Consider the following 18,089-nt stretch of genomic DNA (forward strand, 5'->3'; position numbering starts at 1 on the left):
CCCCCTCAACAAATATATATTTTTATTCCTCATACTTTTTCTTACCAAAAACATGTATCTTACTTTTCTTGCATAGAGTTGTTTCCCTTATTATTTCTAGTAGTCATAATTACATTTATTAGAATTCTTAATGCTTGGCAACCTTAATAGCTTGTGAAAACTATGTAATAAGCAACTGTGAACTGTGAGCAGAATTCTTTAGATTGACAAATTTATTAATACATTTCATAATTTTTAGAAACATTTTTATAGTACCATCTTTTTTTTTAATGTTGATTATTTAGAGAGAGAGAGAGAGAGAGAGAGAGCATGTGTGCATGTGAGCTGGGGAGGGGGAAAGACAGAGGGAGAGAGGGAATGCCAAGCAGGCTCCAGACTATCAGTGCAGGGCCCGACACAAGGCTCAATCCCATGAACCCAACCATGAGACCATGACCTGATCTGAAATCAAGAGTTGGATGCCACCCAGGTGCCCCAGTACAATCGTTCAATAAAGCATAAAACACATTTACTAACAGATTCAAATTTGTCTTTAGTTTCTTTATAAGGCAAAAATAGATAAACACATATTCATTATTTTATCTTTTTTACATTTTTAATTTACTTGTTCTTAACAACTATTTTTAGACCACCTATGAAACTTCATGAGGCATTAGACAAAGTCAACCATTATACTGTTTTGTTTTGTTTTTTGGACAAATTTTGCAACAGAGATACTATGAACTTATGTGACTTAAAAAAAAAAAAGTTTATGTTGAGAGAGAGTGTGTGTGCATGCATGCATGTCAGGGAGGGACAGAGAGAGAGAAGGAGAGAGGGAATGCTAAGTAGGCTACATGCTGTCAGTGAGGTGCCTGACTTGGGGCTGGATCTCACAAACCGTGAGATCATGACCTAGTCAGACACCAAGAGTTGGACCCTTAACCCACTGAGTCACCCAGGTGCCCTGAACTTATGTGACTTTTAATAAACAAGAGCAGAATAAAACTTTTATATTTAATGCTGATAACTCTAAAGATATGTCTATTTTAATTAAACCAACAACCTTAAATTAGCTTTAATATTGAATATTTTCCCGGATCATGTGAACTCGAAAGACATTTGGGTTAGTTTCTATCTTTCTGAGTTTTAGAATGCTCAATCCTTACAAGTGTGTGCCTTCAAACCAACTAAATAAAGCTGTTTTACAAATTAATTTTAGCAATACCATCCAGAGGTAGAAAAAATATCTCACGTTTACAGCATACGTGGACACACACACACACACACACACACAAAATACACAGACAAGATGTATACAAAATCTTAATTTTGTTTCTCCTATATTTGTGGAGAAGACATTGCAGGCCCAATTTTAAAATACTTTTCTCTATTTTTTTTTTCTTCAGTCTCAAGAGATTGTGGGCTGTATTTACATTTCAAAGACATGATAAAGAATTATCATTTCAAGGGACAGAGAAAGAATGTAAAAACTTTATTCTTGAGTTTCTAGGTAATTGTTATTTAAAATTTACTTTTTTGTTTTTTAAAGTACAGAACAATTTTGTTCCAATATCCTCATCTTTTATAATATCTACAAACATTTTGAGAGGAATAGGCAAGGTTTGAGATTGGTAAAGATAGGTGGGCTTTAACTTGTTTCTAGAGTTGTATTTCTGGTTTTATAGAGAGTTGTAAAATAAAGACAGCTGTTCCTAATTCCCCAAAGACCTGGATTACAGCCTATCAAGGGATTGGCCCACCTTTTTTTAACTGAATTTACTTCTTTATATCAGGGAGAATTTTAACTAAAATGGGAACCAAAATATTTATGCCTCTGTAAAATCTGTATAAAGCATTTTTAACAAAAGCCTTTTTTTCTGGGCACACAACTTAACCTTGGCTTCTAATAGCCCCCGAATATTGCAGACCATGTTTAGGAGGACCTTGGAGAAATTTTGGTCATCTATTTCCTCAGTGAAGGGAAGGTTGTGAATATAGTAAAATAATCTCTCTAATAAGTCTCTAATTTGGTGTGATCTTTTGAAAGTAGAGGTAAAATGGCTTTATAATTTAAAAGATCTGCTGCAGTCCAGGAGACACAGATTTTTTTCATGGTGGTGGGGTCGGGGGGTCTAGGATACACTGGTAACTGACATCATGTAGGAATGTCTAAAGCAGGCAGAACCTGATTATAGAATCCTGGAAGGTAAGAGCAAAGCAAGCCTTATTGCCCGTCTTGGATGCTTTTGTTAAAGTTATTTTCTGGCTTTCAACATTTATGTGAACAACTTATATAGTTAGAATCTAGAGATTAGGCCAGAGTAATCTTTGTAAATTTTATAGGAAAAGGAAGTTAAGATAGGCAGGTGATATATATAAAAAATCATATATATATATATAGAGAGAGAGAGAGAGAGAGAGAGAGAGAGAGAGAGCCAATTTAAATGATCCATCAGCCAGCCATTGGCAAATAGCATCTATTAATAGCAACTCAAACCAATAAGGCTCTTAATGGCTAAACAAGATATGCAAGAGGTGTCCAAAGAGGGCCTCATGATCCAAAAGTTTATTTTAAGAAAGCAAAGGCCTTCACTGCATAGGCAGTGAGGATGGTCTACTGAAAATGGTGTCTTTGGTCTCCCACGAAAATGTGAGATGCCTCCAGCCTCAGACCCATTAATCTGTGACACCGTATGTGGGGAATAAGCTTAGGAATTCCTTGAGCCTGCACTGATGGGTTAACAAGGCATAAAGAATCACAAAGTCATAGGATGCTCACACCCAAACTTGGGTGAACAAGATTAGGCAAATAAGGATAGAGTGGATGGGGGGGCAAAGGCCCCCAGGATAGAAGCGGGGGCAAAGGCCCCAATACAAAGGTATATGAGGTAAGCAAGATTAGGTATTCAGGTAGAAAACATCCTCCAATTTAGTGCTATAGAAGAAAGCTGCTTTCACAAAAAGGAAGGACCAAATTAGGTAAAACAGGTAAATAGGGCTATAGGCCACTGCAGGGTGAAGCTGCCCAGAGTGGAGCTAATTAGCAAAAGAAAGGTGCCTTGTTGACCCTGCTGTTACAGGTTTTATCTGTCTTATCCCTCAGGCTGGCTAAGATACACAGAAGTGGAGCCTCATGTCTGCTGTTAACATTCATCTGCCCTGTGCCAGGATTTTGGTTTATATTGACCCAAACCCCTAACACCATATATCTTCAAAACCCCCTTTCCCTCATGCCTACGAATTAATGTTCACAGATTCATTGTCTCCTTGTACATGCCCATCACGTTTGTAAGCCTTCTGATCTTAATAAATATGGAGCAAGGACCCTTATACAGGGCTCTTGTCTTTTCCCAGACATTAGCCATCTCTTGCATTTTAATTGTGTGCCCACTCTCTTGCTGGACAAGAGAGAACTTTAGACCCAGAGTCTACAACAACCATACAGATGCTTGTAGAATGAGACTTTCTAGCACTACCAAGCAACAAAGGTTGAGGCGACAAAAGTTCCTATGAGCTAGAATCTCTTATGATAAACACCCCTAAGAGCTGGCACAGCCAGAGAGAGAAAGAAAGAGATTCTTGGATCCCCAGTCTATTCAACTAGCCACGAAGGTACACCCTGGTAAGTACCCGTGGGTAAGTACACTCTCCAGGTGGCAGAGAACAAAGAGAATATTCTTGCTGGTCACAAGGCCAAGCTCTCAGGACATAGAACAAGACTAATGGAAAAGTCTAACAGCTTTAGCTAAGCCTTGGATCCAAACTACTACCTTGGATCCAAACTAATACCTAGGAGGGATATGCCACATGGTTGGGATTATATGTTGCTTTACCATGGACCTCATTGCATGGAAGTTTTCTTGAAGTTGGTGGGTGATCTAGTGTCATTCTGTGGCCAACATATCCTACCACGGGAGTCTTCTTGAGGTGGCGAGTGCTCTAACAGCTTTTAAGTGTTCAATCTATGCCCACTAATTTTGCAGCTTTAACTTCCAAGATGTCCCTTAGCAACAGATGACAAGCAACATAAAAGACACAACAAAGCAAAACAAAGACCATCTCTGGGAGGAAGTGGACCAGTAACCAAACAGTATTCTAGCAAATTTAACCAAAGAGTCGCCAGACCCAAGAGACTGGTTCCACAAATATTTTCTCCTGCTAATCTAGACTTAGAAAAAGGACTCTGACCATTTTGCTCCATTGCCCTCCATAGATAGAGGTTCTGGGAGGCTGACACGGTAAGAAATCTTACCTTCTGCTGGCTCTCTGTCAGATGCCCTAGGGTCCCTCAGCTGCAGCAGTATCAGAGTGAACTATGCCCAGCGAGTTAAAGTGTCCTACTGACTGTGCCAGAGGTCAGGGAGCAAGAATTCCTGTCCCCTCAAGGTGGGTCTAACTGGACTAAGGAGCAGATTGACAGACAGGTTAATAGCAGAAAACGGAGTTTAATAGTGTTTGTATGGAGAATCCACACAGACATGGAAATTCCAGAGTCAGGCGAAATCAAGTATATATGTCATTCTGTACCAAGGAGAAGGGGGCAGTGGTCTGGGACTTTAGAGGAAAGAAGCGCACTTCTTCACAGGGCAGTAAGAAGCATCTGTTTGGTAATTAGAAGTCTGACCTGCCAGACAGATGGGTCACTCAGATAACGTTTATCTCAGCTAATAACCCTTATTCTCAGAAAGATCCCCAATTATGTAGTTTAGGGAAGGGCAAAAATTTCTCTCGAGTCCCCTAGGGTCTCTATTGCCTTCAACTCAGAATAATCTTCGGGCCACAGTGGCCTATCTTGAGGAAGTCCGCCCTCTGCCCCTAGAATAATAGAAATTATCACCCTACTTTATCACTAACTGAGGTTATTGTAACTGGTAGTGCATATGCAGCAGGTTCCCTGAACCCTCTCTTCCAGGAGCCCTTCACCCTGGGAAGACTGGGCCCCCTCATGGGGAAGCTGTGATCCTGGGGAGCCATTAACACGGCACCAAGAGGCTAACTACCCTTTTCCCTGGGGTGCTGCTCCCGTGTCTTTGCAGAGATAGGTTAGTATCATTTCCTTCTTTGTTTTTTCATAACGCTCAATAATTAGAACCCCAGTTCATTGAAGGACCTCAAGAAGTATGCGTTAAGGCTGCTCCATGCCAGGCCTGCCTGCCCGCCTTCCTTCCTTCCTTCCTTCCTTCCTTCCTTCCTTCCTTCCTTCCTTCCTTCCTTCCTTCCTTCCTTCCTTTCTCTCTCTCTCTCTCTCTCTTTCTTTCTTTCTTTCTTTCTATGTTTATTTATTTTTGGGGGGAGGGGCAGAGAGAGGGAGACATAGAATCTGAAGCAGGCTCCAGGCTCTGAGCTGTCAGCACAGAGCTGGACGTGGGGCTCTAACTCACATGAGATTGTGACCTGAGCTGAAGTTGGAGGCTTAATCCATTGAGCCCCCCAGGTGCCCCCAGGCTTTGCTTTAAATTCAAGGGCTACAGAAATGGTTGCCACACCCATCCACTGGAAGCTCCCGGCCTAATGGGAAATATCTGTGTCCTCCTAATTACAAAATGATCAACAGAATCCTATAGTAGTGGTTGGAGTAAGACGTTAACACACAGGAAGTGGTAAAACATTTGGGAGGGAAGGTGGTGTCAGAAAGCTGGGAGGAGATGACCTTTGAACTGGCCCATTCATGGCTAAGAGGGGTAGGAGGAGAAAGGATTCTGGTTTTATTCTAAAATCATTTCCGGAAGGGAGATGTTGTCCCTCGTGATGTTGTCCCTTGATTAATCATTCCAAGTTTTAGGCTGCTTTTCCCAAGCCTGCAGATTTCTTAAACATTCATGCCACTGGCGCCTTGTTCTCGGATGCAGTGGTTCCCCAAATTTGGTGATCAGGGCCAGCAACATCAGCAACATCTAGGACTGGGTTAGAAATGCAAATTCTGGGGCCCCTAACTGAACTGGAAACTGTTGGGATTTCACAAGACACAGGCTCCAGGTTGACAGCCACAGCCGTAACACACCCAGAAGTTTGGGGGGTGGATCAGAGGCTGAGAATGATCCGGATTGTTTCTGGTGGTTGGACTTGGAAGGCACTGGATGACCCTGTCGAGGTTCCTGCCTCGGCCTCCGCGTGCAGGGTTCCACAGGGACGGTCACGGAAAGTCCGTGAGGGTTGAGCTTTTCCAGCAAATAGGCGATCCCACAGGTCCCTGAACTTGACCCTTTGCTCCCCAAGGAGCCTTAGCTAAGCAGCCTCGGGGCCGGCTGAGGGCTACTTCTGGCCACGTGAGTTTCGCACTTGAGCGATGCAGCCCTCCTGGGGTGTGCGGGCCGCCCGGGACCGCAGCCACTCCCACGCCTAGCGGGGAGGGCGCCTTCTTCCAGACAGCGAGGTCAGGTGACAGAGGCCGCGCTTACTTAGCGGGAGCCGCGGAAGAACGAGCGCGCAGAGCGGCCGACGGGGCGGAGGGCGGCGCGCGGACATGCGCCCCTCGGCGCCTCCCGCGCTCCCCGCGCTCGGGCTGGCGCTCCCGCTGCTGCTGCTGCTGCTGCCGCCCGCACCCCGCGCCGCCTACCGCGCGCCGCGCTTCGACCCCACCTGGAAGTCCCTGGACGCCCGGCCGCTGCCCGCCTGGTTCGACCAGGCCAAGTTCGGCATCTTCGTCCACTGGGGGGTGTTCTCCGTGCCCAGTTTCGGGAGCGAGTGGTTCTGGTGAGCGCGCCCCCCTCCGTCGGCCCCGACTCCGCCTTCGGCCCCCGGCCTGCAGCCGCCGCCCAGCCCGCGGCCCCTGCCTGCTTGCCTGGTCCCGGGTCCCCTTCGCCCGCCGCCGTTGCAGCGGCACTTCCGGGTGTTGACTGTAATTCGCTGTGTCTACTTGGACCAACGTGGACTTTTCCTCCGTGCGGCCGCGGGAGTCGTCGGGCAGCGCCGGCCGCTCGGCCTCTCGGCGGTCGCAGGGCCCCAGCCCTAATGATCACGTTGTAACCGCGGAGCCGCTCAAGCGGCAGATCCTCGTGCAGTTGTGTGGGTCTTGGGCCTAAAGTGGTGTCGGTGGAGACCCACTCGAGGTCCCAACACGGTTCTGCCCTACAGCACGGTTAAAACACACATTGTGCGTATGTGAAACTTAACGTTCATTCGGACAGGCACTGGTCCTTTAATGTTAAAATGTTACCCTGTGTGGCTCTAGGATTTAAAAAAAAAAGGTTCTAGAATGTTACCCTAAAAAAACTCCCTTATTATTAATAGACTATTCTGTAAAAAGTGCTGCACAAAAAAAATTGCTCTTTAGATTTTACCTTGAGATCTATGTAAAAATGTGCGTGTCGTCTCTTACAACTTTGAACTGTTTCACATACCTTTCCTGAGTAGTTCGGTGTTAAGTTCTTCAAGATAGAAGTGTTGTCAAATACATACACGTAAAGTGATGCACACATATATAATGTATTCCATAAGAAAATAAATGAGTATTTACCTCTATTTTATACTGTATACCTAGTATGCATCAAATTTAATATATACAATATGTAGTACAGTAGAGTATAAACTATATATTATATTAACATTGTACCACTTTCAACAAAGAGCTTGACTTTTTAAGTTTCTTTCTTTTATTATTTATTTATTTATTAGTCATTTCCTTTGCTGCTTTTTCATAATGCTCAATAATTAGAACCCCGGTTCATTGAAGGACTTCAACAAGTATGCATTAAGTGCTGCTCCGTGTACTTAGAGAGAGACGGAGAGCAGAGAGAAAGAGAGAGAGACAGAATCCCAAGCAGCCTCCCCCCTGCAAGTGCGGAGTCCAGCTCGGGGCTTGATCTCATGAACCCTGAGATCATAACCTGAGCTGAAAGCAAGAGCCAGAGGCTTAACCGACTGAGCCACCAGGCGCCCCAAGCAGTAACCTTTCTTATTAAGTTAGACCGATTGATGTAAAAGAATATTGTAAGCTACAGAGTGCTATTTGTATACTCTTTTGAAATCTGCTGGTAAAACCAGGGACTCCTTTTCCCCATATTGTGTATTACCAGATACATTTACTTCAGGATATTATATATCTTTGTAAGTTTTGTGCTGTAAGACATTTTGAGTTTATTTTTGAAATGTTTCAGATTAGTATAAACTAACCGATTTTCTTCCTCTCATATTAAGATGTAATAATTTATAGTTTATCATTTTGTTCACCCAGGGTGTTTGGTAAATATATATCTGGTGCTGGAAGAGGATGTGATGCTCTATCAAAAATACCTAGTTTTGAGTCATATTGCTCTTTGCATTGGTTAACTTTTCATTTTCTACAAACACACACAGAATTGTTTGTTTTGACCTAGAAGAATAAAGATACTGCTCATATAAAACTAACTAGAATGTGGGGCACCTGGATGGCTCAGTCGGTTAAAGGACCAACTTCAGCTCAGGCCATGATCTCATGGTGTGTGAGTTCGAGCCCTGTGTCAGGCTCTGTGCCGATGGCTCAGGTTTCAGGTTCTGTGTCTCCCTCTCTCCCTGCCCCTCCCCCGCTTGTGCTCTGTCTCAAAAATGAATAAACATTAAAAACAAAAAAAAAGAAACCTAAGTAGAATATATTTCGGATGGTCTGGAAGTACATTAAGCCTGTAGAAGATTCTTTAATTACCTATGGTTTCCCTTTGTGTTCCCTCTAAGCCTCTGCTCTGCCCTCCAATTTGACTCAGGACAGTCAATGGTAGAGATGAATATATCTGACTGTCCTTAATGGCAATTCAAATCCAGATATAAATGATGGACTCTTTACAGTAAGTGCCTCTTTTCACCTCTATTAGTATGAAATTTGAAAAGTAACTCGAGACTATAGTAGAGAATGCAGGCTCAAATTAAACAGTGCTGGGAGAAAGTAGAAATCTCTTATCTATGTTCAACTTTCTGACTGTCCCAGTTTGTCTTTTATAGTTCAATTTAAAAGGCAAAAATGAAAAAAAAAAGGCAAAAATTCATCATGGATCGGTTAGGAAGCTTTCACTTCAAGGTACAGAAACCCCAAATACATGATGTAATAATAGGGGCTCATTACACCAAATAATGAGAAACTTAGAGGCAGGTTGTCTCATTGATACAATCAAAGAACAAACCTATTTCTGTGGTCCTCAGCCTGTTGACTTGTCCCTTCATGTCACCTGATGGCAGCCAGGCATTGCTTCACACAACCTTGTCCAAAGGCAGGAAGGCCTTGCTCAGAATGAATGCATACAAGGAATCCTTAAAGGCTGAGTCAATCTATTAAAATAGCAGCATCTTCTTAATTTTACTGTTGCCAACTCCCCCACTTGTTCTTTGCTGGTGAATATAAAAGATTCATGTTGTTTTAGGCATGTGGTCTTCCTCTTGAAGGCTGGCACTTGTGTTGCAAAGGACTAACTATCTAAAGGTACAGACTACACCTTGTGATTTAAAAATGAAGAATTAAGTGTTGTATGAAAGGAGAGAAGGTTAGCACTCCCCTTGACAAGGATGGAAGAGGCCCTCGGGCCTGACAACATGCATACGGTTAAGGCATTGCCACCTACTTCGTGGCATCTAATCAGCATTTTTTACTAAGTTTAATGTGGACAAATTTGAAGACATGGTGGCTGAAAAGCGGCTCATCCCAGATGGCTGTGGGGTCAAATACATCCCTAATCGTGGCCCCTTGGACAAATGGCAGGCTCTGCATTCATGAGAACCTCAGCACTGCCCTTTCCCATTCATGCCCACCAATAAATCCTGCTTCCTGTCTATAAATAAATAAATAAATAAATAAATAAATAAAATGAAGAATTAAGAGCAAATAGGTGGCCGGGTTGTCTAGAATGTTCTAATTTATGAGCTGAGGGGATTTCACAGAGGGGCAGGTGAAAAATGCAGAAAGTTTACATAAGCTTTCTTTAAGGCAAAGTCAAACTGATGGGGAAGGGAGAAAGAATCTGGGTAACACTCGAGTTAGGGGGAATCAGTAAAGGGAGCTGGGTTTATGCGTATGCTATTTATGTGTTCTCTCCTCTTTCCTTTAGGTGGTATTGGCAAGAGAAAAAGATACCGATGTATGTGAAGTTTATGGAAGATAACTACCGTCCTGATTTCAAATATGAGGATTTTGGACCACTATTTACAGCACGGTTTTTTAATGCGAGCTACTGGGCAGATGTTTTTCAGGCTTCTGGTGCCAAATACACTGTCTTAACTTCCAAACATCATGAAGGTAAAGAAGTGTAACATTTACAAACACTGGTGATAGTTATGAAATGTAGAGTAAGTAGTTCTTTTGGAAGAAGAAACTAAAACACATCAAATCAGTTTTAGGAGCAGTAGTCAAGTGGCTACTGACATTTGCCTGTAATTTAAGGGACCATATATTTCATCCAATTGAGAGGCATTGGGTTTATAGAAAGATCATATACACACACACACACATACACACACATAAAAACAACACAAAGAAAGGAAAATGATCGTATTTTGTTATGTGCATATTTAAAAGTATTTCCAAGATTTCTTTTGAAGCTATTTGAAGTGAGATGTGCATCGCACACAAAGTTTTTTTTTTTTTTTTTTTTAATTTTTTTTTCAACGTTTATTTATTTTTGGGACAGACAGAGACAGAGCATGAATGGGGGAGGGGCAGAGAGAGAGGGAGACACAGAATCGAAAACAGGTTCCAGGCTCTGAGCCATCAGCCCAGAGCCTGACGCAGGGCTCGAACTCACGGACCGCGAGATCGTGACCTGGCTGAAGTCGGACGCTTAACCGACTGCGCCACCCAGGCGCCCCACAAAGTTTTTGATTAAATTTGCCTTCTTCCCTTTCACTGCACCTCTGTAATGCATTCTGGGAAGGCTCCACCACCATGGGGATTGTACTGCTGTAGTCTTGTGTCATTACCAACACCTTGCTGCACTTTTGGCCAACTCTTAGATAGCCAAATGGTGGGCAATTTGTTGGTGACGAAAGCAACACAGGTCACCTGGAGGGAAAAGGATTATGGAACTGTAATGGTGCCCATAAATGACAGAGATGGTGGAAGAACATCTGAAAGGAAACACGGTGTATGAGTCAAGGTTCTTCAGAGAAACAGAACCAATTGGAAGTCTGATATATAAAAAGAGATTTGTTAGAAGAAACTGGCTCCTCCAGTTATGGAGGCTGAGAAGTCTGGACCCAGGAGAGCCGGTGGTATAGTTGTAGTCTGAGTCCAAAGGCAGGAGAAGGTGTGAGCTCAGACAGGCTGAGAGGGAATTCTTACCTAGCCTCTTATTCTGTTTAGGTCTTTAAGGGATTGGCTGAAGCCCATCCACACTGGGGAGAGCAATCTGCTTTACTCAGTCTATCTATTTACATTTTTTATTAATATTTTATTTTATTTTGAGAGAGAGAGAGAGAATGCAAGCAGGGCAGCGGCAGAGAGAGAGGGAGACACAGAATCCAAAGCAGGCTCCAGGCTCTGAGCTGTCAGCACAGAGCTGGACGCAAGACTTGAACCCATGAACCATGAGATCATGACCTGAGCTGAAGTTGGACACTCAAATGACTGAGCCATGCAGGCGCCCCTATTTTTTTTTTTAATTAATTTTTTAAATCAGTCTACCTATTTAGATGTTAATCTCGGGGTACCTGTGTGGCTCAGTCTGCTAAGTGTACAACTCTTGATTTTGTCTCAGGTCATGACCCTGTGGTCCAGTCAAGTTGAGACATAAAATTATCCATCACAGTGGTCTTACATTAATAGGATAGTTTCCACCCATTACCATTCCAGTATCCAAAAGATCAAGGAAGTGTCAACAAATTGTTACTGTCTCAACCACATGTTAATTCATTTGATGATTGCTTTTGCTATGACCATTTTTGCCTCGGCATGAGAAATTATGCCTCAGTATTTTCCACAGGGGTGGGGAGGGAAGTAAGAGGGAAGAACCAAAACCAAAAATCTGTACTTATCTTAGAATACTTTTCCCTTTGGCCACATTCAAGTGGCTTAATGATTTTCTCCTATAGATGTTTCTCCTATGGAGGTGGGTATTTAGAAAGTGTATTTGCTTGTGAACATGTTGTTGATTTCCTGATGTCTAGGAACCCTCTAAGCCGTATGGCACAAAGAATTACATAGTGTGCATTTTGTTTTAAAACACTTTGTTTTAAAAATAAAACAAAAATAGCGTCTTTTTTAGATCTTTCAAAGCATTTATATAAACATAATTTATAATACTTCTCTTTTTTCCTTTATGTACAGTCACAAAGCTATAGTTATATATCTAGAAACTCTTCTGCTGTGCCTCTACAGTGCAATCTGTAGCAATCAGTTCTCCAGCTTATAGTAGGGTCCCATAATGCCGACAAAAAAAAAAAATATGTATTGTCATGGATTCACAGATGAACCAGGCTACTGCATAATCGAGTTTTGAAAAACACTGTGTGCCACCCTGGACACCCCTGAGTTGAATGTAGTCAGATATAAACCATGCCAGGCAATGACACTTGAAAACCACCATAATATCCCATCTGAATACATGGTGGGATACATTAATTAATTAATACAGTAATTAAACTGGCAACAAAACACTCCGAAATTGGCTCACGAATTACTGTAGCAGGAAGCACGTTAGTTTGCAGTTTGGTCCATCTGATCATTCTGGATTGAAACTGGGAAATTGAGTAAGAGCCAGAGTTTTGCATTGCAACCTGAGTGGACTTTGCAAACTTCCTCGGTCAGCTATGGCTTTGGCCATCAAGTAATCTTCAGCAATGTATTGAGGAAAAGCTATAAGCCCTTCTGCTTGATCTAATGCATCCTTTCTCATTGAACAAGACATTCCTGTCGCACATTTGAAGCCAGTCACATTGGCAGAGACATAGCACCTTGTATGGGAAGTTCCAAAATATACCTGTTCTAATGTGGCAGCAAAGCACTGTCTGTCTGCTACACAGGGCAAAACAAAATACTTTTAATCATACTGTGAGGACAGATACTGAAGCCGACATTTGTAAACTTTCTAGGACTCCCATTTTCAGATGTTTTCATTGCTTTTTGGAAAAAGTCCCACTGAGGTTGCTTAGGCAGGAAGATCTTTATGTGAGTTTAGGTGGTGATGAAGATCCATGTGGTTTCAGTACTGTCTGGTGTTAGAGCCTGTCGATTTGAAACATTTTGAATAGGACTTTAAATATTGCTGCTTTGAAGCTTACCACAAACACCTTTGACAAGAGTGAACAGTTTTAGAAGCTTTTTTTAAATTAATTAATTTATTTTGAGACAGAGAGAGCAAGCATGAGTTGGGGAGAGGTAGAGAGAGTGAGAGAGTGAGAGAGAGAGGGAGAGAGGGAATCCAGATGTGAATCCTGATGTGGGGCTCAATCTTACAAATTGTGAGATCATGACCCGAGCTGAAATCAAGAGATGGACTCTTACCCGACTGAGCCACCCCAAGAAGCTTATATTCTATGAGGAAAAATATAGGAGCTAGATGAGATTATGCAGACCTTAAGGGGTACCCAGAATGTTACTTAACAGAACCTTGGTTCCACCTGGTTTAGATTCTCATTTGTTTCTCATATAAAAGCAGAATATGTGCCATGAAAAAAAGTTCCACAAAGCAGTTGTTGTAGAAGTTTTTGTATGTCACATGCACTATTTTGGTATTTGTATAGGTGGAAATGTCCTAAAGCAGATTCACATTCTTACAAAGACTCTTACTGTAATTGTGCAGGCTTTACCTTGTGGGGCTCAAAGCATTCATGGAACTGGAATGCGGTGGATGTGGGGCCCAAGAGGGACCTTGTCAAGGAGCTTGAGGCAGCTATTAGGAACAGGACTGACCTTCGCTTTGGACTGTACTATTCCCTCTTTGAATGGTTTCATCCACTCTTCCTTGAGGATAAGTCCAGGTCATTCCATCAGCAACAATTTCCAGTTTCCAAGACGCTGCCAGAACTCTACGAGCTAGTGAACAAGTATCAGCCGGAGGTCCTGTGGTCGGATGGTGATGGAGATGCCCCTGATGACTACTGGAACAGCACGGTCTTCTTAGCCTGGCTGTATAACCAAAGGTGTATGTGCTATTAGATCGCCATGGTGACCCAAAATGTCCCTCATACATGCGTTCCCTTGCTTTGTGAAATATTCCCTTTTGGGCTTATCTATGGTGTGAGGCAGGGGGAAATCATTGTAAATAATGCTTATTAGATATATCAGGTCTTTTTAATGTTTATTTTTGAGAGAAAGAGAGAGGCAGAGAGAGGGGGACAGAGGATCTGAAGTGGGCTCTGTGCTGACAGCAGAGAGCCCAATGTGGGGCTCAAACTCACAAACCATGAGATCATGACCTGAGCTGAAGTCAGATACTTAACTGACTGAGCTATCCAGGTGCCCCTAGATATATCAATTTTTACTCCAAGTAATCAGTCAGTAATCAAGACTTACAAATCAGGAGACAAATACAACTCAAATCTGATTTTGAAATCACTAAAAACCACTAAAAATTTGAAATTACTGAAAAAAAAAGATAAAATCACAGAATCAAGAACTTTGAAGATGTTAATTTGTGGGTCCCCCCTTTCCCCTTCTGAGACAACAGTTCATCACTGTTTGTGATTATGTGCTTGTCAATTCCTCTAATTGCTTCTTTTCATCTTCTTTGATATCTTTGCTGCTCAGTCACTGTCACCCTTGTCTGCCTCCTCTTTTCCCGTATCAGCACCACCTGTTGCTTTCTAGCATGTTCCAGACTGCCCCATTAGAACAGGGGGTTCTGGCTGAGCTCCTCTGTTAGGCTTGAACCTTGTGACCAAATTTATATTTGTAACTAGAAAATACTCAGTGTTGTGGTATGAAATCAGGGAGTGTTGTACTTGTGTTCCCTGGACACACAAGGGGTGTGCATACAGATACTCTGGAGAGCTCTTGATACTTAAGGCAGCAGTCTGCCCAGGTATGTCCAAGGGGAAAGACTGGGAACCATCCACTTCAATTTGTATATCATGATAATATCATTGTGGGGATTATTTCATGCCACAGTGATGGCAAGTTAACTTCCCAGAGATTTTCAACATCAGGCACAATTGTAATAGAAAGGCTATATTCAGTTATAGGTGAGAAGAATGTTTTTTAAAAAAAATTTTTAATGTTTATTTTTGAGAGAGAGAGAGTGCGAGCTGGGGAGGAACAGAGAGAGGGAGATAGTATCTGAAGCAGGCTCCAGGCTCTGAGCTGTCAGCACAGAGCCCGACGCAGGGCTCGTTCCCATGAGCTGTGAGATGGTGACTTGAGACAAAGTCGGATGCTCAACCAACTGAGCCACCCAGAAGTCCCCCCCGCTTTTTTATTTTTTTTGAGTGTAAACTCAATTCTGGCTATCATTCATAATACATGGGAGAAGGAGCTTCAAATAACAGTGTGATACTCTTTTAAGTGCTGTATGTGCTGGGTACTGGGCTAGGACTAGGTGTTTTACATAAATTCTCTCTTAAAAAAAATTTTTTTTAACGTTTATTCATTTTTGAGAGACAGAGAGCGTGAGTGGGGGAGGGGTAGAGAGAGAGGGAGACACAGGATCTGAAGCAGGCTCCAGACTCTGAGCTGATGTGGGCCTCAAACCCACAAATTGCCAGACCGTGATCTGAGCCAAAGTCGGATACTTAACTGACTGAGCCACCCCAGCACCCCTACATAAATTATTTCTGATCTAGTAACAGATGAGGAGATTATTCAGAGGAGTTAGGTCACTGACTCTGGGGCGGGGAGCTTAGAAAGTGACTGAGCCAGGATTGCAACCATCCCAGGTCTGACTTCAAAACTATGGGCTTTGCATTATGCTAGTATGCTGTGATGATTTTTCAGGAGTGGATTTCAGTTAGACTTCTTTTCAGTGACATTTCCTTTTATGTAAAATGTTTTATTCTTTATTAAAAAAATTATATTTCAGCCCCGTTCGGGACACAGTCGTCACCAATGACCGTTGGGGACTCGGTACCATCTGTAAGCATGGCGGCTATTATACCTGCAGTGATCGTTACCACCCAGGACATCTTCTGCCTCATAAATGGGAAAATTGCATGACAATAGACAAGTTTTCCTGGGGTTACAGGAGAGACGCCAGACTCAGTGACTATCTTACAATCGAAGAACTAGTGAAGGTACAGTAAAATGTTAGGTGACTATTAAGGTAATATTCTCAATTGTGTGGATGTGTGAGAATTACTTTGTATAATTTGTAGAGCTCAGGGGCCTGTAAACACAGGGCGTTATTCTATTTGCTGTGTTTGTTCTTCTGGACAGTGGTTACATAGGAGTGTGTAAGCACACAAATACAACATATTATTAACACATTGGCAATGGAATCGTTTCATCTCCCTAAGAACTTTATTCTTAATTTTTTAGGAACTTGTAGAGACAGTTTCATGTGGAGGAAATCTTTTGATGAATATTGGGCCCACATATGATGGCACAATTCCTGTAATTTTTGAGGAGCGACTGAGGCAAATGGGGACCTGGCTAAAAGTCAATGGAGAAGCTATTTATGAAACCTACCCTTGGAGGTCCCAGAGTGACATCACCCCAGACGTGTGGTAAGTTATTCTTGTTAGCAAGTATTATTTGATGGAGGAAAGCATTTAAAATTTCTGAGATACAAAGAGAAAAGTAGGATAAAAAGGAAATTGGATGCATGCCTGTTATACAAAGCACTTTCCAAGCTATTTACTCTAGAAGAAATGAGCATGTGTTTTAACACTTATTGTTTATCCAGTCAAGCTTAAATCCTATCTAGAAACTTCCTAAGAGTGGGCAAATTTTAGTGAAAAATAGTCAGCTCTTATAAAAATCATAAGCCATTCAGAAAAATGAAAGATGCTGAGTGGTTAATCCGAAAGGAAGACTTTGATTTAGTCATTTAATTCTTATTTCTGCAGATGTTCCATTGTATGAAATTAGCAAGGAAGAGGTGCCAAAAAAAATTTTTTTTAAATCAGCCCAAATAACAGCATTATTTTAATTGATAAAAAACTGATAATTTGTTCATATTATTCTAATAAATCTAAACCTGAAGTTTTTTTTTTAAGTTTTTTAAAAAAATGTTTACTTATTTTTGAGGGAGAGAGAGCACGAGCAGGGGAGGGGCAAAGAGAGGGAGACAGAGGATCCGAAGCAGGCACTGTGTTCATAGCCCACTACCCGATGTGGGCCTCCAACTCACAAAGTGTGAGATCATGACCTGGGCCGAAGTCAGATGACTAACCGACCGAGCCACTCAGGTGCCCCTAAACCTGAAGTTTCTTTATAATTAATTATTTTAGAGGCACCTGGGCAGCTCAGTCAGTTCAGCGTCTGACTCTTTGTTTTGGCACAGGTCATGATCTCGCGGTTTCATGAGTTCGAGCCCGCATCAGGCTCTGCGCTGTCCACGGGGAGCCTGCTTGGGATTTTTCTGTCCTCTCTCTGTCCCTCCCGCACTCATGCTGCCTCTGTCTCTCTCAAATAAACAAACTGAAAAAAAAATTTAATTATTTTAACTTGCTTATTTTTCTCTTAACTAGAATCTTCTTTAAAAGCTTTGCTTATGTCTCACTTTGGAAGGTACCACATGCCAATGAGTATCTGAATCACATTCTGCAAATATGATGGTTCTTGATGTTGGGTCTTAACGCATATAAATAAGAGTAGTATAGGGAAGCTCTAAAAATTCACCCGTTGTTGTCACCAGGTGAATACAACCTGATCAAGTATAAGCCAAAAATTAGACTAAATCTTCTTTGACTTTACTTATGACTTAAAACTAATTGTCAACTCATCGAAGAAAATAAAGTAAAGCAATCTAGACAGAAGCAACTCATTGTAGAATTTTAGAATATGTGGGAGAAGCCATAGTTGGAACCCAGTACCAGTCCTTCATTTGACAGAGACTAGTTTAAATCTGGTTTTGGGATTTGCATCTGGGCATATATTTGACAGGGGGGTCTGGTCATGGATTTCACAATCATCAGCTATTATTCCATGAAATTTTATCTCAATAAATAAAAATAACAGCCAAAATATTTAATAAGGTCCATGAAGCCCCCTTGTCTGGCTCCTGCTGACCGCACCAAGCCCAAACCCCGTGTGGCCCTGCTCCCCCCGCACCAAG

General features: G+C 42.2%; 1 protein-coding gene, 1 long non-coding RNA gene, 1 other non-coding gene and 1 pseudogene across 7 annotated transcripts in view; 2 read left to right on the forward strand and 2 right to left on the reverse strand.

Annotated features, from left to right (window-relative positions):
• The window catches only part of LOC121013363 (uncharacterized), a 19,348-nt gene extending 9,645 nt beyond the window's left edge, over positions 1–9,703 (reverse strand). Inside the window, exons 1-2 of one of the 4 annotated variants that reach the window (XR_005782659.1) lie at positions 9,554–9,703; positions 3,374–3,376 (exon numbers count right to left, since the gene is read on the reverse strand). This is a non-coding gene — a long non-coding RNA (uncharacterized LOC121013363). Of the gene's footprint in view, positions 1–3,373; positions 3,377–7,195; positions 7,199–9,537 lie in introns of all 4 variants that reach the window. The other 3 variants (XR_005782660.1, XR_005782658.1, XR_005782657.1) reach the window with 3 other exon arrangements.
• Positions 6,377–18,089, forward strand: part of FUCA2 (alpha-L-fucosidase 2) — a 19,513-nt gene continuing 7,800 nt past the window's right edge. The window contains exons 1-5 of one of the 2 annotated variants that reach the window (XM_040448991.1): positions 6,377–6,675; positions 9,993–10,180; positions 13,680–14,019; positions 15,894–16,104; positions 16,349–16,536. In XM_040448991.1, coding sequence (XP_040304925.1) covers positions 6,446–6,675; positions 9,993–10,180; positions 13,680–14,019; positions 15,894–16,104; positions 16,349–16,536 — 1,157 coding nt within the window. In that variant the 5' untranslated portion in view covers positions 6,377–6,445. The remainder of the gene's footprint in view (positions 6,676–9,992; positions 10,181–13,679; positions 14,020–15,893; positions 16,105–16,348; positions 16,537–18,089) is intronic. The other variant, XM_040448990.1, reaches the window with a different exon arrangement.
• LOC121013526 (U6atac minor spliceosomal RNA) lies at positions 9,410–9,535 on the forward strand. The gene has a single exon (XR_005782763.1). It is a non-coding gene; the product is annotated as a U6atac minor spliceosomal RNA (small nuclear RNA).
• Positions 12,031–12,978, reverse strand: LOC121013483 (ceramide glucosyltransferase-like; annotated as a pseudogene).

The sequence above is a fragment of the Herpailurus yagouaroundi genome, unplaced genomic scaffold, assembly GCF_014898765.1.
Source record: "Herpailurus yagouaroundi ecotype Mexico unplaced genomic scaffold, PumYag 198, whole genome shotgun sequence".
NCBI lineage: Eukaryota > Metazoa > Chordata > Mammalia > Carnivora > Felidae > Herpailurus > Herpailurus yagouaroundi.